General features: G+C 43.3%; 2 protein-coding genes across 2 annotated transcripts in view; one reads left to right on the top strand and one right to left on the bottom strand.

Moving 5' to 3' along the window:
* The first annotated feature begins 5520 nt into the window (after positions 1 to 5520).
* On the top strand, positions 5521 to 14415 carry LOC132780690 (homeobox protein SIX2-like). Its single transcript, XM_060784423.2, has 3 exons — positions 5521 to 5955; positions 11499 to 11662; positions 13955 to 14415. Exons 1-3 carry the CDS (start codon positions 5572 to 5574, stop codon positions 14229 to 14231), a joined length of 825 nt encoding a protein of 274 aa, XP_060640406.2. The 5' UTR covers positions 5521 to 5571; the 3' UTR covers positions 14232 to 14415.
* Positions 14416 to 19010: 4595 nt separating this feature from the next.
* LOC137095193 (meiosis initiator protein-like) overlaps positions 19011 to 25690 on the bottom strand; it is a 33901-nt gene continuing 27221 nt past the window's right edge. The window contains exons 12-13 of the mRNA XM_067461571.1: positions 21737 to 21826; positions 19011 to 19182 (exon numbers count right to left, since the gene is read on the bottom strand). Coding sequence (XP_067317672.1) covers positions 19011 to 19182; positions 21737 to 21826 — 262 coding nt within the window. The remainder of the gene's footprint in view (positions 19183 to 21736; positions 21827 to 25690) is intronic.

The raw sequence follows: 25690 nt of genomic DNA on the forward strand, positions 1-25690 counted from the left end.
TGGTCTTTGATTGTAGGTGAACTATAAATCCCAGTAACTACAACTCCCAAATGTCAAGGTTTATTTCCCCCAAATTCCACCAGTGTTCCCATTTGGGCATACTGAGGATTCGTGCCAAGTTTTGGTCCAGATCCATCGTTGTTTGAGTCCACAGTGCTCTCTGGATGTACGTGAACTACAACTCCAGAACTCAAGGTGAATGCCCACCAAACCCTTCTAGTGTTTTCCGTTGATCATGAGAGTTCTGTGTGCCATGTTTGGTCCTATTCCATTGTTCATGGGCTTCAGAATGCTCTTTGATTGTAGGGGAACTATAAATCCCAGTAACCACAACTCCCAAATGTCAAAGTCTATTTCCCCCAAATTCCACCAGTGTTCCCATTTGGGCATATTGAGTATTTGTGTCAAGTTTAGTCCAGATCCATCATTGTTAGAGTCCACAGTGCTCTCTAGATGTAGGTGAACTACAACTTCCAAACTCAAGGCCAATGCCCACCAAACCCTTCTCGTGTTTTCTGTTGGTAATGGGAGTCCTGTGTGCCACCTTTGGTTCAATTCCATCATTGGTGGAGTTCAAAATACTCTTTGATTGTAGGTGAACTATAAATCCCAGTAACTACAACTCCCAAATGTCAAGGTCTATTTCCCCCAAATTCCACCAGTGTTCCCATTTGGGCATATTGAGTATTCATGCCAAGTTTTGGTCCAGATCCATTGGGTCCACAGTGCTCTCTGGATGTAGGTGAACTACAACTCCCAAACTCAAGATGAATGCCCACGAAACCCTTCCAGTGTTGTCTGTTGGTCATGGAAGTCCTCTGTGTCACCTTTCGTTCAATTCCATCATTGGTGGAGTTCAGAATGCTCTTTGATTGTAGGCGAACTATAAATCCCAAAAACTACAACTCCCAAATGACAAAATCAAAATTTTTTGAGTGAAGTACATACATTGGGTCGTTAGGTGTATGCTGTCCAAATTTGGTGTCAATTCGCCCACTGGTTTTTGAATTCTGGGCTGCTTTCCCATTACAACTGATGTGTGGCAATGGGAGCTAATAATAATAATTACTTTGGGGAACTATGTCACTCGCTTCCTCACACGTGCTTCTGGGTGAGTCTTCGCCCTGAGCTGGGAAGCCTCCCAATGCGCTGGCGTCTCCTTCTTTTCTTCCCATCTGTTCTTTTCCAACCGCAACATGAGAATCCCTGGCACATGCGCAGTTGCATTTTCCCCACTCATGTCTCACTCACGTTATTTTAAGTCTCGTGACCCACCTGTAGGCCATGGCCCATGGGTTGGGGACCAATGCACTAAAGGGACCCTGTGATGGGTTTTTTTGGAGTCAAGAGAATGCAACTCACCCATGGTTACTCAATGGGTTTCTATGACTAAGTTAATACTTGAACACTGTTTTTCTGAACTGTTGACCAATGCTCAAATTATTGCACCATGCTGGCTCTTTCTAAGGCTGGTTCTACACTGTAGAATTAATGCAGTTTGACACCACTTTAGCCACCTTGGCTCAATGGAACAGAATCCAGGGATAAAAGGTACCAGTCTTCTTTGGCAAAGAACGCAAAAGCCTTTCTAAAACTACAATTCCCATGATTCCATAGCATTGAGCCAGAGCGGTTAAGAGTCGAACGGCATTAATTCTACAGTGTAGATGCACTCTTAAGATGTTTTGATTTTTTAATCGTCAGAAGCGACTTGAAAAACTGCAAGTCGCTTCTGGTGTGAGAGAATTGGCCGTCTGTAGAGATGTTGCCCTGGGGATGCCCAGATGTGTCCCCAGGGCAACATCTCTACAGACGGCCAATTCTCTCATTTTAGAGTTGCGGTGGCACAATGGGTTAAACCCTAGTGCTGGCTGAACTGCTGAACTAAAGGTCAGAGGTTCGAATCCATGAGATGGGATGAGCTCCCATCTGTCAGCTCCAGCTTCTCATGTGGGAGGCTTCTCTCATGTCTTTCTATGAGTAACCATGGGTGAGTTGCATTCTCTTGACTCCAGCTTCTCTGCGTGAGAAGCTGGAGCTGACAGATGGGAGCTCATCCCATCTCATGGATTCAAACTGCTGACCTTTAGTTCAGCAGTTCAGCCAGCACTAGGGTTTAACCCATTGTGCCACCGCAACTCTAAAATGTTAAAAAGGGTTAATGTTGCTGAGAGTAGTCTCTTTTCCTTCCTTACTCCTTTGATTTCTCACCTACAAGCAAATCCCCTTAAATACTTTCCTCCCATTTGAGCCATTTGAGTCATACCATCCAACCCAGTGGCGCAGTGGGTTAAACCGCTGAGCTGCTAAGTTTGTCGCAGGTTCGAATCCGGGGAGCGGCATAAGCTTCCGCTGTCAGCCCCAGCTTCTGCCAACCTAGCAGTTCGGAAACATGCAAATGCGAGTAGATCAATAGGTACCGCTCCGGTGGGAAGCTAACAGCGCTCCATGCAGTCATGCCGGCCACGTGACATTGGAGGTGTCTATGGACAACGCCGGCAATTCGACTAAGAAATGGAGATGAGTACCACACCCCGGAGTAGGATACGGACAACGCCAGCTCTTCAGCTTAGAAATGGAGATGAGCACCAACCCCCAGAGTGGACATAATGTCAGGGGAAAACGTTTACCTTTACCCTATCCAACCTGGATCACCTTCTTCCCAGGAAAATGACTAGAGGAAGTTGTCATACATGCAGGAGAGAATATTTTAAATCAAATCTATACATAATCAATTGCACAAAATCCAAACTGGTAGGTACTGGTAGCCATACCTCCAGTGCAGGAGAGTCTACCACCTTCATGAACAGCTCCTGCAGTGATGGAGAGGTTGTGGTCCTTCTACCTTCGCACCAAGAAGCTTTTGGGCTTTTCTCTCTCCGCTGGGAGCTTTCTAAAACAAAACATCTCTCTCCAGCCTTCCCTCGCCGAATGTGGGATCTTGCAGACACACAAGGTCCCTTGTTATTTTGTCCTGCAGCAGGTTATTTGTCTCTGGAATGGCGGCCAGGTTGGTGGGGGAAACCTGATCTCCACATGGGAAGAGAAAGAGACGGAAAGGGAAGGGGCTCAGGTTGGGGAAGGGAGCTGTTCTGTCACCTGGCAGAAGCAAGGAGAACAAAGGGAAATCATCAGTGTTTTCTTTATGGGGATTCACCAGCCGCAGGGGAAAAGAACACGTCCATATTATGGACGCATCCAGATTGACTGAGAAGTCCCAAGTTTTGTTCTGAAAAGTCCCAGATTTTGTCCCGGCATTTTTTTCCCTTCCAATAATACACCGAGGAAAATAATAACATAAAACTCTCCTGCAACAAACTGCATCATATGAGTCTACACTGACCATATACAAGGGGTATTTTTTATGTAAGGTCCGTTTGAACGTAAGTACACAACGAAAGTTTATTTCAAAAAAGTAAATTTATTTTCAGAAAGTACATACTTTCTCTCTATTTTTCGACATAGTTGCCAAGTTTGTTCAAACACTTATCATACCTCTGAACCAATTTTAAAATACCCTCTCCATAAAAACTTGCCGCCACCAAAAGCCACCAAATTGTCTGTAATCAAAGAAGGGTGACCAGAGCGGTCCTCATCATGGACGTTGTCACGGCCATCTTTGAATTGTCGTACCCACTTACGCACTTTGCTTTCACTCATAACAGTATCACCGTACACTTCACAAATCTGTCGATGAATTTCTGCAGCAGGCAGGTTCTTTGCTGACAAAAACCGTATCACTGAGCGAACCTCACATGCGGAGGGTGAGTTGATAGTCTTAAACATTTTTAAAGCACAGAACAGAACTGTACAGGTGAGCTACAGAGCGGAAACGGAGCACAGTTGTTCCCGAGGCATGCCGGTACACGACGCACGTGCTCGTTGCGGTATGCGCGCGAACTACTAGTATCTACAACAAAACGGACCTTACTTAAAAAATACCCCTCGTAAATAAACCACTTCCAAACTCCCTCATATGGCAGTATTTTAAGTCTCAAACTAGAAGGTTCTCGCCCATCTCGGATCCTCCTTGCCATGGTTTTCCAAAACTTAAGAAACACATTTGCTAACCATTTCCCAAAGAGTTTTGAATATTTTTTCCATTCCCTAAGCTAAAACAATTTATTCTTAAAGTGATATATGAAAAAAAACAACAACAACCGACAAATAGAATTTCTTTCCTCTTTCCTGGAGGGAAAAAAAATTCAAATAAATTTGACATAGTTCGAAAACCTGTTATGCTGTTAGTAGATAAGCAATAGTTTACTAAAGATGGCTTGCAGTTAATATCTGGTCCTTGTGGGTTTAGAAATAAAATAGAAAACTGTGCTGATTATGACTCTATTGTTGTGTGGTTTTAGATCATTTCTGATCCTATCTGTGTGATTTGCCCAAAGTTGCCCAGGTTTCCATGACTGAGTGAGAATCGAACCCATTCATCTTCAGCATTAGAGTCCAATCTTCTTGATGTCTCTATAACCAAGTTTAAGAAAGGCAATAAGAAGAACTTCCTGACTGTGAGAGCTGTTCAGCAGTGGAACTCTCTGCCCCAGAGTGTGGTGGAGGCTCCTTCTTTGGAGACTTTTAAACAGAGGCTGAATGGCCATCTGTCAGGGGTGCTTTGAATGCAATATTCCTGCTTCTTGGCAGGGGGTTGGACTGGATGGCCCATGAGGTCTCTTCCAACTCTATGATTCTAAGTGGTCCAAGATTTTCGAGGGGGGGGGTTGGTTTGTTTTTTTTCGTGTCAGGAACGACTTGAGAAACTGCAAGTTGCTTCGGGTGTGAGAGAATTGGCCGTCTGCAAGGACGTTGCCCAGGGGATGCCAGAATGTTTTGATGTTTTACCATCCTTTTTCGGTGACTGCAAGGCAATGTTTGGCTTTGCCCTTTTGCTCAATAAGACAAGAACCACAAGTGAAGTTTCAATGCAGAAAGTTTGATCCTAAACAGATGCGACAAAACAATCCACGTTTGCTTCCATCTCCCCTTGATCCCAAATAGAGGGCATCTCACATTTCGATAACTTGATAACCCCTCCACACAAAGGTTTGCCATCCAAGGGGGTGAGGATGGTGGAAAAGATTTCTCTTTCTCTCGCCCTTCTTGTACAGTTGGCCAATGGCTCTCCGCAGCTGCAGTCTGCGTGGGCCGGGCCTGTAACCGATACCCCCCAGACATCTACCCAGGGCGACTGTCTCTGGAGTCCGGAGACACAGACAGAAGAGAGAAAGAGAGTCCTGACACCAAGAAGTAGAAGCGGACTGGAGGAAAAGAGGAATGAAGTGTGAGTTTGCCATGGCCACGCCGGAGACAAATCTGGTGCGTGCCTGACTTGCCTCCTGCTCATCTTCTCTACCTTAGTGGGACGGAGTTGGTTTCCTCTCTCAAAGAGGCAGACTCTCCCACTGCTCCTGGTTTCCTCTTTCAAAGAAGTAAAATCCCCCTTGCCTGCGAGGAGGGCATCATCTTTCGTACTCAGGTTTGCGAAAGCCACCTGGGCCAGGTTTGTGTTGGGAGGCTCTTCTTCATCGTCTCAGAACGGGTCACCGGCTTCCTTCTCTCTCAGCCATGAATTTTGGCTTCACCCAGGAGCAAGTGGCCTGCGTCTGCGAGGTCTTGCAGCAAGGGGGGAACATCGAGCGCTTGGGCCGGTTCCTCTGGTCGCTGCCGGCCTGCGAACGCCTCCACAAGAATGAGAGTGTCCTGAAGGCCAAAGCCGTGGTGGCCTTCCACTGGGGAAACTTCAGGGAGCTCTACAACATCCTGGAGAGCTACCAATTCTCTCCGCACAACCACCCCAAGCTGCAGCAACTGTGGCTCAAGGCTCACTACGTGGAAGCTGAGAAGCTGCGCGGAAGGCCGCTGGGGGCAGTGGGGAAATACAGGGTCCGCCGTAAGTTCCCTCTTCCACGGACCATCTGGGATGGAGAGGAGACCAGTTACTGCTTCAAGGTAAGGCTTTTGTACCCCCAAAGTGTCCTGCATGGAAGAGTCCCAATTCCCCCACTTTAGAAGAGTTGGAAGGGACCCCATTCCCATCCAATCCAACACCCTGTCATGCAGGAAAATACAACAAAAGCCAAGCTGACAGTTGGTCATCCAGCTTCTGGCTAAACACTGCCAGACTCCACTAGCCTCCAAGGCAGCATCTGACCATCAGGAAGTTCTTCTTAATGTTTAGGTGGAACCTCTTGTCCCGTAAATTCAATCCATTGCTCCTAGTCAACAGAGTTGCAGAAAACAACCTTGCCTCTTCCTCAACGTGACCTCCTTTCAGATATTTAAGCATGGCTATCTTGTCCCCTCTGAGACCTTTCTTCAAGCTAAACATCTCAAGGTCCCTAAGCTGTTCCTCATAAGGTTTGGCTTCCAGACTTTTGACCATTCTGGTTGTCCTTCTCTGGACACGTTCTAGCTCGTCCATATCCTTCTGTGGTACCCACCAGAAGTGGATACAGAGTTATTCCAGGTGAGGTCTTCTGCTATCCCACTTTTCCGGCTGCTTCTAAAATGTTGATTTCTTCTCCCAATTTCTTCTTTCACCCTCGGCTTCCTTCAAAACTTGTTTGTGCTCCATTGACTCAAGTAGGAGATGGGATCTTTCCCTTCCCAACAGGCTCAGGCAATAGCAAACTGCTGCAACTTTTTCTAGCTTATGAGTTATTTATCATTGATACTTTTGGTCATCTTGGCCACACTCTGATGTTGTTTGGACACACAAGTCCTGGTTTCCAACTGTCAAGTGTTGGATGATATTAATTTCATGCTCACTTGACTTTCACACACATATATACAAATTGAACATTGCTCATTGCCTGTTTCCAGTAGATTTGTATTCTAGTTGAACAGAGACAATGTGATTACTCTGAGCATTGGACTAAGATTCTGAGAACCAACATTTCATAGAATCATAGAATCAAAGAGTTGGAAGAGACCTCATGGGCCATCCAGTCCAACCCCCTGCCAAGAAGCAGGAATATTGCATTCAAATCACCCCTGACAGATGGCCATCCAGCCTCTGTTTAAAAGCTTCCAAAGAAGGAGCCTCCACCACACTCCGGGGAAGAGAGTTCCACTGCTGAACGGCTCTCAGTCAGGAAGTTCTTCCTCATGTTCAGATGGAATCTCCTCTCTTGTAGTTTGAAGCCATTGTTCCATGGAAGCAGTAAACATGCTTGCTCCCTCCTCCCTGTGGCTTCCTCACACATATTTATACATGGCTGTCATATCTCCTCTCATCCTTCTCTTCTTCAGGCTAAACATGTCCAACTCCTTAAGCTGCTCCTCATAGGACTTGTTCTCCAGATCCTTGATCATTTTAGTTGCCCTCCTCTGGACACATTCCAGCTTGGCTACTCAAACCCAATGAGTGACTCTGGGCAAGTCACTCTCTTCAGCCTCAGAGGAAGGCAAAGGCAACCCTCCCTTGTATTAATCTTGCCAAGAAATCCCCAGGGTTGGATCACCATAAATCAGAAATGACTTGGAGATGCACAACAACAGCAACAAAAACAAACCTTATTAGAAAAGCATATGCTTTGTGTGGCATCCCTCGCAAGGGCTTGGCAAGGAGCTTGCCTGCCGTCCTGTAGAATGGCTTGCCAGTGGGATACTCTCAATAGTACTGATTTAGATGAACCAATGGTTTGATTTGTATGAGGCAGAAATTCACCCTGTATCACTGTCTCACTTTATGTGGATGGGAAGGAACAATCAAAAGTTCAGCAGAGAAGCAAGAGACACAGTGGAAAGTTGAAAACAAGCAAATACATTTCCTAAAAGAGGCTGCTGTTTGTCCCTACAAAAATACATTACAGGTTGAGTATCCCTTACCTGAAATACTTGGGATCAGAAGTGCATTAGATTTCAAATTTGGGGGTGGGTGGGCAATTTTGCAGTACTTGTATTTGCATACATGAACACAACGAGATATCTCGGAGATCGGACCCAATTCTAAAGACAAAATTAATGTATGCTTCACATTATACACCATGTAGTATAAATAGCCTGACAGTGATTATATACAATGTTGTGGACATGAAAGATATTCTGCCTACATTGAACCATCAGAAAGATGGTTACTGTCTCAGCCACCCAGGTGGACCATTTTGGGTTTGGGAGGATTTCGGGTGTCAGAACTCGGGATAAGAGGTGCTCAGCCTCTTCACTGTTACTGAACAGAAGTTCAACCTCTGCTGAGAAAGAAGCTATTAATAATAAATCATTTTAGGAGCACATTTAGAAAGAAAAAGGATATATTGCCCTCTGCTGGCTATGTTACAACATTTAATCCAAACTCTATATATGTGTGTTATTCTCTTCCTCTTCCTCTTCCTGCTCTTCTTCCTCTTCCTTCCTTCTCTTCCTCTTCCTTCTCTTCTTCCTTCTCCTCTTCTTCCTCTTCCTTCTCTTCCTCCTCCTCCTCTCCCTCTTCCTCCTCTTCCTTCTCTTCTTCCTCCCCATTTTCTTCATCTTCTTCGTCTTCTTCCTCCCCATTCTCTTTCTCTTCCTCCTCTTCCTTCTCTTCTTCCTCCCCATTCTCTTCGTCTTCTTCGTCTTCTTCCTCCCCATTCTCTTCCTCTTCCTCCTCTTCTTCCTCCCCATTCTCTTCGTCTTCTTCGTCTTCTTCCTCCCCATTCTCTTCCTCTTCTTCTTCCTTCTCTTCTTCCTCCCCATTTTCTTCCTCTTTTTCCTTTTCCTTCTCTTCCTCTTCCTCCTCTTCCTTCTCTTCTTCCTTCTCTACTTCCTCTTCCTTTTCTTCTTCCTCCCCATTCTCTTTGTCTTCTTCATCTTCTTCCTCCCCATTCTCTTCTTCTTCCTCTTCCTCTTCCTCCTCTTCTTCCTCTTCCTTCACTTCTTCCTCCTCATTTTCTTCCTCTTTTTCCTTTTCCTTCTCTTCCTCCTCCTCCTCCTCCTCCTCCTCCTCCTCCTCCTCCTCCTCCTCCTCCTCCTCCTTCTCTTCTTCCTTCTCCTCTACTTCCTCTTCCTTTTCTTCTTCCTCCCCATTCTTTGTCTTCTTCATCTTCTTCCTCCCCATTCTCTTCTTCTTCCTCCTCTTCTTCCTCTTCCTTCTCTTCTTCCTCCCCATTCTCTTCCTCTATTTCCTTTTCCTTCTCTTCCTCTTCCTCCTCCTCCTCCTCCTCCTCCTCTTCCTCCACCTCTTCTTCCTCTTCCTTCTCTTCTTCCTTCTCCTCTACTTCCTCTTCCTTTTCTTCTTCCTCCCCATTCTCTTCCTCTTCTTCCTCTTCCTTCTACTCTTTTTCTTCCTCTTCCTCTTCCTTCTCTTCTTCTTCCTCCTCCTCTTCTTCCTCTTCCTTCTCCTCCTCTTCTTCCTCTTCCTTCTCTTCTTCTACTTTTTCTTTTTCTCCTTCCTCTTCTCCCATTTTCTACTCTTTAAGAGTAGACTCAAAGCAGCTCATAAACCCAGAAAATGTCCAGGAAAAAATAACACTATATCACACAATTTTTGTCCCCGGGTTATAAAAGTCATTTCCTAATTAGATCTATCATTTAAAAAAAACAAACATGGAAAACATTTATTAAACTGCAAAAACTTTGTTTTTGCGGGACATCCTGTGGCACATTTTGCTATAGTTTTTCAATGAATATCTCATAGAGTCTCAACCCATTCAATATAGTTTGTGGCAGCCACAAAAATGAAGTTCCTGGGTATAACAACTACTTGCAAAGTAAGGACCACACAGTTAAACAGGAAATAACACTTTCAAACCAGGAACAGGGGGAAAATCAATGTTTGTTACATTCTTTTCGTTGTTCATTAGTTCAGTTGCTTCCGAGTCTTGGTGGCCTCCTGGACCACCCCACGCCAGAGCTCCCTGTCAGCTGTGGCCACCCCAGCTCCTTCAAGTTCAAGCCAGTCATTTCAAGGATACCTATCATCCATCCACCTTGCCCTTGGTTGGCCCCTCTTCCTTTTTCCTTCCATTTTCCCCAGCATAATTGTCTTCTCTAAGCTTTCCTGTCTTCTCATGATGCGGCCAAAGTACTTCATCTTGGCCTCTACTATCCTTCCTTCCAATGAGCAGTCAGGCTTTATTTCCTGGAGGATGGACTGGTTGGATCTTCTCACGGTCCAAGGCACTCTCAGAATTTTCCTCTAACACCAGAGTTCAAAAGTATCTCTCTTCCTTCGCTCAGCCTTCCTTGTAGTCCATCTCCCGAATCCATAGGTTACTATAGAGAATACCATTGCTTCAACTATGCGGACGTTCGTTGCCAGTGTGATGTCTCTACTCTTCACTCTTTGATCGAGATGGGTCATTGCTCTCCTCCCAAGAAAGAAATATCTTCTGATTTCCTGGCTCCAGTCTGCGTCTGGACTCATCTTCATGCCTAGAAATACAAAGTCTGTCACGGCCTCTATGTTTTCTCCCTCTATTTCCCAGTTGTCAATCATTCTTGTTGCCATAATCTTGGTTTTTTTTATGTTTAACTGTAACCCAGCTTTTGCACTTTCTTCTTTCCACCTTGATTAGAAGGCTCCTCAGCTCCTCCTTGCTTTCAGCCATCAAAGTGGTATCATCTGCATATCTAAGGTTGTTCATGTTTCTTCCAGCAATTTTAACTTCAGCCTTGGTGTTCTGTTGTGCGCTGGGCCTGTAAATAATTGTCTTTAAATAGGACATGCGACTTGATCCTAGCGGGAAGCCAGGGGCCCCCAAAGAGAAGTTCTCAGAGGTTTTCCACCACAAATGAACTTTAGATGGCTTGTGAAGTATAACAAAGTCCTTTATTAATGAACAATCAAACATAAACTTCTCTTGTCTTCAGAAAGTTAAACAAATGATTCCAGGCTTTTATGCAACTGGTGGCTTCCTAATCTTGTCCACGAAGGACAGGCAATTGTCTTCAGTAACTAATTCTTTGCTTTAAAGGAAAATCCCCTTTTTTAACTTCTCCCAGGTTGACTGTAATCTTAATTCTTACTGATGTGGGCTCCACTACTGGGTTGAATTGAGTCTCGAACGTCGAGTGGACCTACCAGTAAGGCTAGTAGATTCTCCAGCTGGAGTTCTTTGGTCTTTAGGGCTGTTTCCCTGGAAATCTTTGGAGACTCTTAAGACTGTTCTCCCCCGGAAAGTCTTAAGGGTTGAAGCTTTTGTACAGGAGAAGCTTGCACACGTCTTGTACATTAGCTTTCCTTACTGAGACTAACTAAAAAATGGCTCCCTTCCCTTCCCAATTGCCCTGAGCAAGGGGCGGAACCTAAACTTAACGATGATGGACAGGTGACTTGCCCTACTACTGCAACCAAAGGAAGCCACCTATCTGCAGAATATTCGAAAGACAGAACTGAGAAATGACTAAAGACTTCAGGACACTGGGGAAGAAATATGATTGCAGAAGGGATGCTTATGATACTTTAACTTGGCAGAGCAGGGAATTTTGTGAAATGTTGTTTATATTCTTCCAACAAAGCAGACATTTTGCCTTTGGTTTCCATTTCTTTCCTGACTCTGGCTCCTTTATTCCAGGAAAAGTCCCGGAGTGTGTTGCGGGAATGGTACTTCCACAATCCCTACCCGTCTCCTCGGGAGAAGAGGGAGTTGTCGGAAGCCACGGGGCTGACCACCACGCAGGTCAGCAACTGGTTCAAGAACCGACGCCAAAGAGACAGGGCGGCCGAGACCAAGGAAAGGTGAGGAAGGCCAGTTTGGGAGTGGAATGGAATCTATGGGGTTTTCCTGAAGCAACAAACCCAAACCTTTGGTGCATAGATGTCTGAGGGGCTTCTACACCTAGTTAGGCATGGGCAAACTTTGGCCCTCCAGGTGTTTGGGAGGGCCAAAGTTTGCCCATGCCTGGAGGACCACTTGCTCTACATTTTCTCAACCTTCCTAATGGCGCGACCCCTTATCACAGTTCCTCAAGTTGTGATGACATCCAACCATAGCATTATTTTTGTTGCTACTTCATAACTGTAATTTTGCTACTGTTATGAATCATAATGTAAATATCTGATATGCAGGATGTATTTTCATTCACTGGACCACATTTGGCACAAATACCGAATACATCCAAATTTGAATACTGGTGGGGTTGGGGGATGGATTTTGTCATTTGGGAGTTGTAGTTGCGGGGATTTATAGTTCACCTACAATCAAAGAGCATTCTGAGCTCCACCAAAGTTTGGAATTGAACCAAACTTGGCACACAGAACTCCCATGACCAACAGAAAATACTGGAAGGGTTTGATGGGCATTGATCTTTTGGAGTTGTAGGGATTTATAGTTCACCTACAATCAAAGAACATTCTGAACTCCACCAAAGTTTGGAATTGGACCAAACTTGGCACACAGAATTCCCATGACCAACAGAAAATACCGGAAGGGTTTGACGGGCATTGACCTTTTGGAGTTGTAGTTTACCTAAATCCAGAGAGCACTGTGGACTCAAACAATTATGGATCTGGATCATACTTGGCACGAATACTCAATATGTCCAAATGTGAACACTGGTGGAATTTGGGGGAAATAGACCTTGTCATTTGGGAGTTATAATTGCTGGGATTTATAGTTTACTTATAATCAAAGAGCATTCTGAACTCCACCAAAGTTTGGAATTGGACCAAACTTGGCACACAGAATTCCCATGACCAACAGAAAATACTGGAAGGCTTTGACGGGCATTGACCTTTTGGAGTTGTAGTTTACCTACATCCAGAGAGCACTGTGGACTCAAACAATTATGGATCTGGACCATACTTGGCACGAATACTCAATATGTCCAAATGTGAACACTGGTGGAGTTTGGGGAAAATAGACCTTGACATTTGGGAGTTGTAGTTGCTGGGATTTATAGTTCACCTACAATCAAATATCATTCCGAACCCCACCAATGATGGAATTGAACCAAACTTGGTACACAGAACTCCCATGACCATTAGAAAATACTGGAAGGGTTTGGTGGGTATTGACCTTGAGTTTTGGAGCTATAGTTCACCTACATCCAGAGAGCACTCTGAAATCAATGATGTATCTGGATCACTTGGTATGGAAACTCAACATACCCAAATGTAAACACTGATGAAATTTGGGGAAAATAGACCTTGACATTTGGGAGATGTAGTTGCTGGGATGTATAGTTCACCTACAATCAAAGAGCATTCTGAACTCCACCAACAATAGATTTGGGGCAGACTTACCACACAGAACCCCCATGACTAACAGAAAACACTAGAAGGGTTTGGTGCGCATTGACCTTGAGTTTTGGAGTTGTAGTTTACCTACATCCAGAGACCACTGCGGACTCAAAAATGATGGATCTGGACCAAACTTGGCACGAATACTCAAAATGTGAACACTGGTGGAGTTTGGGGAAAATAGACCTTGACATTTGGGACTTATAGTTGCTGGGATTTATAGTTCACCTACAATCGAAGAGCATTCTGAACTCCACCAACGATGGAATTGAACCAAACCTGGCACACAGAACTCCCATGACCAACGGAAAATACTGGAAGGGGTCAATGGACATTGACCTTGAGTTTCGGAGTTGTAATTTACCTACATCCAGAGTACACTGTGGACTGTAGGTAAACTACAACTACTGTGGAGAACAATGATGGATCTGGACCAAACTTGGCACGAAAACTCAATATGCACAAATGTGAACACTGGTGGAGTTTGGGGAAAATAGACCTTGACATTTGGGAGTTGTAGTTGCTGGGATGTATAGTTCACCTACAATCAAAGAGCATTCTGAACTCCACCAACGATAGAATTGGGCCAAACGTCCCACACAGAACCCCCATGACCAACAGAAAATACTGTGTTGTCTGATGGTCTTTGGAGACCCCTCTGACACCCCCTCATGACCCCCCCAAGGGTTGAGAAACGCTGTTCTACAGGACCGATATCCTGAACACTTCAAAATCTGGGGATTTTTGCCATGTTCTTTTGCTTCTTGTCGCTCTTGTTCCTTCCCGCAGGGATAACAGTGATGGAGGTTCTCGGAAGGAAGGACGAGGCCTGCCACGAGAGAGACACTTTCTGATCTCCAGCTCTGAGGACGAGAACTCTCCCATCGACAGCCCGACGGCACAAGGATCCAGCCCTGCTCTGTTCTACCCCAGCTTGCCTTTCTCAGCTCCAATGGGGCAAGGCATTCACCCTGGGGGCCAAAGGATGGATTTCCTGCAGCACCAGTCCCACCAGAACAGCTTCCTGGGCTCCCTTGCCTCTCCTTTTGTCGACCTGGGATCCTGAAAAGAGTTCAGCGTGGAAGCCACAGCCCTTGTTCCCCTGCATGCCTTGCCAACAGATGCGTTTTCATACTTTCCACCATCATGATTGCAGTTAAAGATTTGTATTGTCGAAGGCTTTCACGACCGGAATCAATGGGGTGTTGTGTGGTTTCCAGGCTGTACGGTTGTGTTCTAGCAGCATTTTCTTCTGATGTTTTGCCTGCATCTGTAGCTGGCATCTTCAGAGAATCTGATAATAGTCAAGCAAGTGGAGTATATATATACCTATGATATATCCAGGGTGGGAGGAAAGAACTATTGTTTGCTATACACGTGTAAAAGGTGCAATTAGCAAGCATGGAAGTAGCCTGGCCTTTGTTCCCTTTGAATTGTTTGCTGTCTAGAGGCATCCTTTGTCAGGGTAAGCCCTTGATTGCTTGTTGTCTGGAGACTTCCTGTGTCTGGGTGGTGTTTCTTAGTCACTGTTTTGATTCTAGTGTTTTTCTATCATTGTAGTCAAATTGTGTTCACAAAGACTTTCATGGCTGGAATCACTGGGTTGCTGTGAGTTTTCCAGACTGTCTGGCCATGTTCCAGAAGCATTCTCTCCTGACGTGTCAACCACATCTATCATAGAATCAAAGAGTTGGAAGAGACCTCATGGGCCATCCAGTCCAACCCGCTGTCAAGAAGCAGGAATGTTGCATTCAAATCACCCCTAACAGATGGCAATCCAGCCTCTGTTTAAAAGCTTCCAAAGAAGGCGCCTCCACCACACTCCGGGGCAGAGAGTTCCACTGCTGAATGGCTCTCACAGTCAGGAAGTTCTTCTTCATGTTCAGATGGAATCTCCTCTCTTGTAGTTTGAAGCCATTGCTCCATTACGTTCTGGTCTCCAGGGAAGCAGAAAACAAGCTTGCTCCCTCCTCCTCCCTGTGGCTTCCTCTCACATATTTATACGTGGCTATCATATCTCCTCTCAGCCTTGGCATCCTCAGAGGTTGAGGGATCTGTTGGAAACTAGGCAAGTGGGGTTTGTATATTTGTGGGATGCACAGGTTGGGAGAAAGAACTCTTGTCTGCTTGAGGCAGGTGTGAATGTTGCAAATGGCCACCTTGATAAGGAGCCCCCAGTGGCGCAGTGGGTTAAACCTTTGTATTGGCAGGACTGCTGTCTGACAGGTCAGAGATTCGAATTCAGACAGAGTGCAGATGAGCTCCCTCTGACACCTCCAGCTCCCCATGCAGGGACACGAGAGAAGCCTCCCACAAGGATGGTAAAACATCAAAACATCTGGGTGTCCCCTGGGCAATGCCATTGTAGATGGCCAATTCTCACACACCAGATGCGACTTGCAGTTTCTCAAGTTGCTCCTGATATGAAAAGAAACACCTTGAGTAGCACTGAATGGCCTTGCAGCTTCAAAGCCTGGCTGCCTGCTGCCTGGGGGAATCCTTTATTGGGAGGGTGTTAGCTGGCCCTGATTGATTCTTGTCTGGAATCCCCCCTTTTTTTAATATTACTCTTTATTTACTGTCCTGATTTTAGAGTTTCTTAAATACTGGTAGCCAGATATTGTTCATTTCCATTGTTTTCTCCTTTCTGTTGAAATTGTCCACATTCTCGTGGATTTCAATGGCATTGAAGCTGCAAGGCCATTCAATGCTAATCAATATTCACACTTCCTTCCAGCAGACAAGAGTTCTTTCTCCCACCCTGGACATTATTCCACAGATATATAAACCCCATTTGCCTAGTTTCCAACAGACTCCTCAGCCTCTGAGGATGCCTGCCATAGATGTGGGCAAAACATCAGGAGAGAATGCTTCTGGAACATGCAGCCCCGAAAACTCACAGCAACCCAAATTGTGTTCCTTTTCATGAAAACTCTAGGCAGCAAATGATTCAAAGGGAACAAAGACCAAGTTACTTCCATGCAGATGCCCTTCTCACATGCTAATGGGTGAATCCCACTCAACACATGCAAATCTGGCTTGCTAATTGCAATGGTACAACAGACAATGGTACAACAGACAATGTTACAACAGACAATGTTTACAATGGTACAACAGACAATGTTTTTTTCCTCCCACCCTCGACATTCCACAGGTATATACACTCCACTTGCTTTACCACCATCAGATCCTCTGAAGATGCCATCCACAGATGCAGGCAAAACGTCAGGAGAAAATGCTACTAGAACACGGCCAGATAGCCCGGAAACCACACATACCCTAGTTAAAGATTTGTAACCGAGAGATATATGGCTCTGTAAACATTCTATATTCATAGGTTAAAATTTATTTTTTAAAATTCATTTGAAATATAAATAGTGTTGCCGAAAGACGACCAATAAATACATAAATAGATAAATACAACGTTGGGATGATTCCACTCGATCCTGGAACAGAATTTTCGAACGCAAACAGATTGCAAACGTAAAGGCAGGCAATAATTTAAGAGATGGATAAAGGGAAAATAGATACGGATGTCTTCACCTTGCAAGGTACATACCAACCAGATGCACGCTGTCTAGAGATACCTTGATCATTCTACCTTGCTTCACCTTCTGACTTCTCAGGGTTGAACATTCTTGTAAGCTCACTATTTCTTCCAAATCCATTGAACTAAGGATCAACTCTACCTCACTCTTTCTTCTCAAAGTCCTTTGACTTTCCAGCGCATATAACGTTAGATGGAGATGCAATGCTAACTAGATGCAATGCTAACCAGAGCAAATTCTGAACACTGAAAAATACACATAAAGCAACTTAATTGATAACAAAAGCATCAAATTTTCCACGTCAACGTGGATCCCAAAAAATAGCAATTTGGGCTAAAGAACCTGCAACTAAACCAGCTGGGCTGCAAACGAGAAGACCTATGGTAAAAGCTTAGCTAATGGGAAAGACAAGCTAAAAGCTTTGAGAATATATATACATATACATATACATATATATATATAGTCACTCACTTTTCTATCCTACGGGACTACTTTTTAGGTAAGCCATGGTTAGAAAGACAGGGAATGGATTACAAAGTAATAGTTGCTTACCTGTAAGCATGTTTCTCCAAGTGGTCACCTGTGAAATTCAAATATACAGTATTTTCTGCGCATGCGCAGGAAATACTATAGGTGTGTATTTCACAGGAACAACGATGGAGAAAATAAATTTCCTTTTTAAACTTAGACTCAACTGGCACAGTGCTCTCAAAGAAAGCACTGCCCTTATAATGAAATTTTGAAATTTTTTGTTAGAATTCTGAAATTTTCACCACCAGAACTTTCGCAACACTTTAGAAGCAAAGAACCAGCTTTAGAAAGACTTTAAAACATCAAAAACAGAATGATCTCAACCAAGCCAGCCTTTTTCTATCAGCCAGCCTCACAGATTTGTCTTTACAGCGGCAAGCCTCATCACCAAACAGTAAATCTGGGTGATGGTAAACAGAGAAAAAAATGTAGGGTAGCAAGGAGGCAAACTAGGAGTAAAGAACTGGCAGGGGCAATCCATGGTTCTGGTTCTAAAGTATTTACAAAACTAGGGGGTGCTGGTGCTTTGCTTCTAAAGTGTTTCTAAAGTTCTGGTGGTGAAAATTTCAGAACTCTAACAAAACTTTCAAAATTTTGTTATAAGTGGCAGTTCCTAATTGGTTCTGTCGTAAAAACAGCCAATAACAAAATAATTGAATTTTGAAAGTTTTGTTAAGAGTTCTGAAATTTTCACCACCAGAACTTTCGCAACACTTTAGAAGCAAAGAACCAGCTTTAGAAACACTTTAAAACATCAAAAATAGAAGGATTTTAACCAAGCCAGCCTTTTTCTATCAGCCAGCCTCATGGATTTGCCTTTACAGCGGCAAGCCTCATGACTTCAAACGCTAGACAGTAAACCTGGGTGATGGTAAACAGAGATAAAAAATGTAGAGTAGCAAGCAGGCAAACTAGGAGTAAAGAATAGGCACAGGCAATCCATGGTTCTGGTTCTAAAGGATTTACAAAACAAGGAGGCGCTGGTGCTTTGCTTCTAAAGTGTTGCTAAAGCCGGTGCTTTGCTTCTAAAGTGTTTCTAAAGTTCTGGTGGTGAAAATTTCAGAACTCTAACAAAACTTTCAAAATTTCGCTATAGGTGCCAGTTCCTAATTGGTTCTGTCATAAAAATAGCCAATAACAAAATAATTAAATTTTGAAAGTTTTGTTAGAGTTCTGAAATTTTCACCTCCAGAACTTTCGCAACACTTTAGAATCAAAGCACCAGCTTTAGAAACACTTTAGAAGCAAATCACCAGCTTTAGAAACACTTTAGAAGCAAAGCACCAGCTTTAGAAACACTTTAGAAGCAAATCACCAGCTTTAGAAACACTTTAGAAGCAAAGCACCACCTTTAGAAACACTTTAGAAGCAAATCACCAGCTTTAGAAACACTTTAGAAGCAAATCACCAGCTTTAGAAACACTTTAGAAACAAAGAACCAGTGCCCCCTGGTTTTGTAAGTACTTTAGAACCAAGGATTGCTCATGCCTAGAAGGTCTCAGCAACTAATGTCTGGAAACTGGAGATACAGTAAGAAATAACACACAGGTAAGAGATGCTGGTAAACAATTGAAAAAATTGGCAAAGAACAGAGGTATTATGAGAGGCATAAAGCATCTACCCATTACATTACTGCCCTGAACATGAAGGGGAAACTTGCAAACTCATTACTGTGTAAACTTAAGTCATTATTGCTAACAGACCAAAGATAAGTGCCATTTTTTCCAGTGGATGGATGTGTGCCATAACCACAAAGGTACCAAGAGTTACGGAATAAGATCCAGCAAGGACAAATCTCCAAAGACCTGAGCGCCGGGGAGGGATTTCTCAGCCAGCAACACATGGAGGGGCTTAGGGGACTCCGGCTCCTCCTCCCCGCTGGAGAAGTCTTCCCTCACAATGCGGTTGTTGATGCGGCTGAATCTCCGGGCTTTCAGGCTGGGAGGGGAAACAGGCAACAAGGTTATCATTTCGCCTGTCCTTTCATTCGGACAGCTATCTGCAAATGTCAGGCTGCACTAGACATGCCACACGGCCAAGCGGCTGCCATTATTAAACAATAAAACAAGATAATGAAAGGTAGCACGCCAGGTAGGTTCACCAAGCAGCTTCCCAGGTAATGATAAAGGGCTACAGACAGCTACATATTACCTGGATCACTTTGACAGCCTGGTTTTAGAAAGCCACAGTATGAATAGAATTGCTTATTATAACTGCAGTTCTTCAGTTCTAAGGCTCACATTTTCCCCAACGTAAACATCTTTAAAAATAAGGTGCATCTTAGGCCCGTTCCACATAGCTGTATGTGGAACGGTGAATAATGCATGCAGATCCCAGTAAGGTGGCCTTCTGCAGCTGGCAGATGGTAATTTTGTAAGTGCCGATTGTGTTTAAGTGCAGACCAAGGTCTTTAGGCACTGCACACAGTGTGCCGATTACCACTGGGACCACCTTGACTGGTTTGTACGAGAATCTTTGCAGTTTGATCTTTAATTCCTCATATCGTATCAGCCTTTCCAGTTATTTCTCTTCAATCCTGCTGTCGCCTACGATTGCAACATCGACGATCCATACTTTGTTTTTTAACACAATCGTGAGATCAGGAATATTGTGCTCCAAAACTCTGTATTATTATTATTATTATTATTATTATTATTATTATTATTATTATTATTATCACAACAAGATTAGTACACAGCAAACAAGATCACTATGCTGGTTGTTGTATTGGATCACACACTGGGTGTAGTGCCTAAAGACCTTGGCCTGCACTTAAACACAATCGGCGCTGACAAAATTACCATCTGTCAGCTGCAAAAGGCCATCCTACTGAGATCTGCATGCATTATTCACCGATACATCACATAGTCCTAGACCAGGGGTCCTCAAACGCTTTAAACAGAGGGCCAGGTCACAGTCCCTCAAACTGTTGGAGGGCCATATTATAATTTGAAAAAAATGACTTCCCATGTACACAGCACATATTTTGTTTGTAGTGCAAAAAACAATTAAAATGAAGAACAATGTTAACAAACATAAACATATTAGTATTTCAATGGGAAGTGTGGGCCTGCTTTTGGCTGATGAGATAGGATTGTTATTGTTGTTGTGTGCTTTCAAGTCATTTCAGACTTAGGTTGACCCTGAGTGAGGGCTGGGTAAATGACTTTGGAGGGCCGTATCCAGCCCCCTAGACACTTGCAATCCATTATTATTATTATTATTATTATTATTATTATTATTATTAGCATTATTATTTCTACCCCCACCTTATCTCTCTTTTTAAAAAGACCCAAGGCAGCTAACAATCACTGCAGTACAATATATATAACCTCAATCGACTTGTGGCTCTAAGAGGGAACAACAGACGAAACTCATTACATGACAACCTTTTATAGTTTGCAGGTCACACATATGTGAGTTATATATGCTTCCCCTTCTCCAAAAGGATTAATTTGATATACAGTCAAGCCTTTGATATACAGGGGCACAAGACACCCATGAAAGTGAAAAAGAAATGCAAATAAATATTGCTAATATCTTACCCTGAGAGATCACCTCTCACGGAATATCTAGGTCAGTGGTTCTCAACCTTCGTAATGCCGCGACCTCTTAATACAGTTCCTCATGTTGTGGTGACCCCCAACCACCACATTATTTTTGTTGCGACTTCATAACTGTAATTTTGCTAATGTGATGAATCATAATGTAAATATCTGATATGTAAGATGTATTTTCATTTACTGGAACAAATTTGGCACAAATACCCAATACACCCAAATTTGAATACTGGTGGGATGGGGGGGGGGGTGATTTTGTCATTTGGGAGTTGTAGTTGCTGGGATTTATGGTTCATTAAAATTAAAAGAGCATTCTGAACTCCACCAACGATGCCATTGAACCAGACTTTGCACACATAACTCTCATGACCAACAGAAAACACTGGAAGTGTTTGGTGGGTGTTGACCTTGAGTTTGGGAGCTGTAGTTCACCTACATCCAGAGAGCACTGTGATCTCAAACCATGATGTATCTGGACCAAACTTGGCATGAGTACTCAATATGCCCAAATGTGGAGTTTGGGCAAAATAGACCTTGACATTTGGGAGTTGTAGTTGCTGGAATTTATAGTTCACCTGCAATCAAAGAGCATTCTGAAGCCCACCAATGATAGAATTGGGTCAAATTTCCCAACGCAGAACCTCCATGACCAACAGAATATACTGTGTTTTCTGATGGTCTTTGGTGACCCCTCTAACACCCCCTCGCGACCCCCCCCCCCCCGCCAGATTGAGAAACACTGCTCTAGGTCCTCCAGCATGTATCTATACCAGGCTTGGGCCAACAGGTTGAGAACCACCGACCTAGAGATTCAAAAAGAGAACATTTTGATCAAATCCACAAGTCATGAAGTCTGCATAACGTAGCTCACTATGTTGCTTGTAAACAGTACTTCCAAGACAAGGGACTCTTTGGACTAAGACTAGACCTACCAATATGGCCTCCGCTCCTGTTTCGTCATCAAGCGCCACAGCTGGGCCAATTCTCTAGTTGCCGCTGTGGAAGCCATACCTGGATAAGCCCTGCCAGCACAAAAACAAAAGGAACACACACTGATTTGGTCATTAAAACTCATAAGGAGTGTGCCTTTGTCCCTTTAAAGCAGGCATAGGCAAACTTGGGCCCTCCAGCGGTTTTGGACTTCAACTCCCACAATTCCTAAGTCGGTCAATTTTATGTATGTCTTATGTTTACTGGTTTTAATTGATTTTAAGTTCATAGTTATATGTAGTAATTATTTATTATTATTTCTTTGTGTGCTGTTTAGTGGTATAGTACAATACAGTAATATATAATTCTAATATTGTGCTGTGGTAATGTGGTAATAATATATTATATTGTATACACATAGAATATTGATAATATTATAACGTATTATTATTATTTTACTGATACAAAAACACAGTATGACACAGCAAACAATATATATATATATATATATGCTGGATTTCGTATTATTATTATTATTATTATTATATAAAGGTAAAGGTTTTCCATTGACACTAAGTCCCGTAGTGTCCGACTCTGGGGTATGGAGCTCATCTCCATTTCCAAGCCAAAGAGTCGGCGTTGTCCATAGACACCTCCAAGATCATGACTGCATTATTATTATATACATAATAATAATAATAATAATAATAATAATAATAGCCATATAGCCCGGAAAAACCTACAACAACCCATAATAACAATGTATTTGGGAGCTGACACAGTCTTATGATTAAGTTTCAGACTTCTGCCCCAATTACACTGCCATATAATCCAGTTTCTGGATCCAGATTATCGGCGCTGAACTGAATGATATGGCAGTATAGACTCATATAATCCAGTTCAAAGCAGATCATCAGGAATCAGATATTGGATTATACGGAAGTGTAGATCCAGCATTAGTCCAACACCTCTGCTGGACTGTGATATACCGTATATACTCGAGTATAAGCTGTCCTGAATATAAGCAGAGGCACCTAATTTTACTACCTAATGTATTATTATTATTATTATTATTATTATTATTTTACCACCTAATGTATTATTATTATTATTATTATTATTATTATTATTTACTGCATTTATATACTGCTTTTCTCACCTCTGAGGGGATATAATACTAATAATAATACAATATAATAATTTTATATTTCATATTACATGTAATATTACTAATAATATTACAGTACAGTGGTAAAATACAATATAGTTATATATAATACTAATACTGTGCTAGGAGCCCCTGGTGGCACAGTGGGTTAAAGCACTGAGCTGCTGAACTTGTTGACCGAAAGCTCCCACTGTCAGCCCCAGCTTCTGCTAACCTAGCAATTCAAAAACATGCAAATGTGAGTAGATCCATAGGTATCACTCTGGCGCAGAGGTAACGGCGCTCCATGCAAGTCATGCTGGCCACATGACCTTGGAGGTGTCTACAGACAATGCCAGCTCTTTGGCTTAGAAACAGAGATGAACACCAACCACCAGAGTCAGACTGTCAGGGGAAAGCCTTTACCTCAACCCAATATTGTGCTATGCTAATAATATAATATATTGTATGTACATATAACTTGTAAACCCCCAGTGGCGCAGTGGGTTAAACCCCTGTGTCAGCAGAACTGAAGACCGACAGGTCGCAGGTTCAAATCTGGGGAGAGCATGGATGAGCTCCCTCTATCAGCTCCAGCTCCTCATGTGGGGACATGAGAGAATCCTCCCACAAGGATGGTAAAACATCAAAACATCCTGGCATCCCCTGGGCAACGTCCTTGTAGACGGCCAATTCCCTCACACCAGAAAAGAACTTGCAGTTTCTCAAGTCGCTCCTGACATGCCCAAAAAACTTGTAAACGCCTCTGAGTCCCCTTCGGGATGAGAAGGGTGGCATACAAATGCCGTAAATAAATAAATACTGTATGTTGGCATTGAATTTTTGCCATTAGTATGTTGTAAACCGCCTTGAGTCCCCTCAGGAGTGAGAAAGGCGGGATATAAATATAATAATAATAATAATAATAATAATAATAATAATAAAAAATAGAGCTTTGGAGGCGCTTTCCATATAGCTGTATAAAATCCACATTGAACTGGATTATATGGCAGTGTGGACTCAGACAACCCAATTCAAAGCAGATATTGTGAGTTATCAGCCTTGATACTCTGGGTCATATGTCTGTGTGGAAAGACCCTGAGAGAACAAAGTTGCTGTGGCAACTCCCTGCCACACCAACCATCTGCTGCCATGAAAAGCAATGTTTTATAACCCATAGTAAACAAAAAAGTGAATGAAACCTAATCTCAGCACACATCCCAGGCATCTCCGGTGGTGCAATGGGTTAAACCAGGGGTCCTCAAACTAAGGCCCAGGGGCTGGATACGGCCCTCCAAGGTCATTTGCCTGGCCCTCGCTCAGGGTCAACCTAAGTCTGAAATGACTTGAAAGCACACTACTACAACAACGACAACAACAACAACCCCATCTCATCAGCCAAAAGCAGGCACATACTTCCCATTGAAATACTAATAAGTTTATAATTGTTAAAATTGTTCTTCATTTTAATTATTGTATTATTTTAAGTGATTCTTGCACTGCAAATAAGATATGTGCAGTGTGCATAGGAATTCATGTTGTTTTTTTTCAAATTATAATCCGGCCCTCCAACAGTTTGAGGGACTGTGACCTGGCCCTCTGTTTAAAAAGTTTGTGGACTCCTGGGTTAAACCCTTGTGCTTTTTTTTGTGTGTGTGTGTGTGTGTGTCAGGAGCTCCTGTTGTGAGAGAATTGGCCGTCTGCAAGGACGTTGCCCAGGGGACGCCAGGATGATTTGATGTTTTATCATCCTTGTGGGAGGCTTCTCTCATGTCCCCGCATGAGGAGCTGGAGCTGTTAGAGGGAGCTCATCCACCTCTCCCTGGATTTGAACCTGTGACCTGTCAGTCTTCAGTCCTGCCGGCACAAGGACTGAAGTCCTGCCGGCACAAGGACTGACCCACTGCGCCACTGGGGGCTCCACCCTTGTGCTGGTAGGACTGCTGACCAAAAGGTCGGCGATTCGAATCTGGGGAGCAGGGTGAGCTCCCATCTGTCAGCTTCAGCTTCTCATGCAGGGACTGAGAGAAGCACCCCACAGGATGGTAAAACATCTGAGCAGTTTCTCAAGTCGCCCCTGACATGGAAAAACACACACACACACATATCCCTTTTCAAGCCACAGGTCTCGGGATTTAAAATTATATCCAACTTTCCTAGTAATTTATAATGAAAAGCAACTGCTGGGGATTGGATTACAAACAGGTCCGTGTTTGCTTAAGGAATGGTTGCGCTCGAGGCACAGCTTGTCATGCTGGCTTCTTTGTCTGCTCCCTGGATACAGCGCATTTGATAAAATCGCCTCTATCTCGTTTTTCATAGAGGAGGGAATTCAATGCAGGAGGAGAAGCACACGTGAAGAGACTCTCTGCGACAAAGGCAGGAGGCTTCCTAGAACTGGAGGCTTTCAAACAAGATTTCAGATTTTAACGCTGTAATAAAGACACGTGCAGGCGACAGAAGCAAATATCAGCTGTGCCCACTTATATATATAGCTCAGCCATATAGGGTATTCCTCCTAAGGAGGTCAGAACAATGGATTACCTTTAAAGGTTACTACCAAGATTATATTTGATTTTATAACTTGATTAATAAATGATTAATTAGCTTTTGGTAATTTCAAATTAATGTTATTAATTTTTTTATTATTATTATTATTATTATTATTTGAAACACAACAAGATGAGTCCACAGCAGACACTCTGCTGGCTGTTGAATTGGATCACACGTCGGACACTTCCCAAGTGTCTAGGGCTATGTGTGTATCGGTGAATAATGCTTGCAGATCCCAGTAAGGTGGCCTTCTGCA

The sequence above is a fragment of the Anolis sagrei genome, chromosome Y, assembly GCF_037176765.1.
Source record: "Anolis sagrei isolate rAnoSag1 chromosome Y, rAnoSag1.mat, whole genome shotgun sequence".
Lineage (NCBI taxonomy): Eukaryota > Metazoa > Chordata > Lepidosauria > Squamata > Dactyloidae > Anolis > Anolis sagrei.

What these genes read in the sequence shown, in the direction of transcription:
- LOC132780690 (XM_060784423.2), top strand. Translation starts at nt 5,572, where the DNA reads ATGAATTTTGGCTTCACCCAGGAGCAAGTGGCCTGCGTCTGCGAGGTC. An exon ending in AGACCAGTTACTGCTTCAAG is followed by an intron (nt 5,956 to 11,498) that starts GTAAGGCTTTTG and finishes CCTTTATTCCAG; the next exon opens with GAAAAGTCCCGGAGTGTGTT. An exon ending in GCGGCCGAGACCAAGGAAAG is followed by an intron (nt 11,663 to 13,954) that starts GTGAGGAAGGCC and finishes TCCTTCCCGCAG; the next exon opens with GGATAACAGTGATGGAGGTT.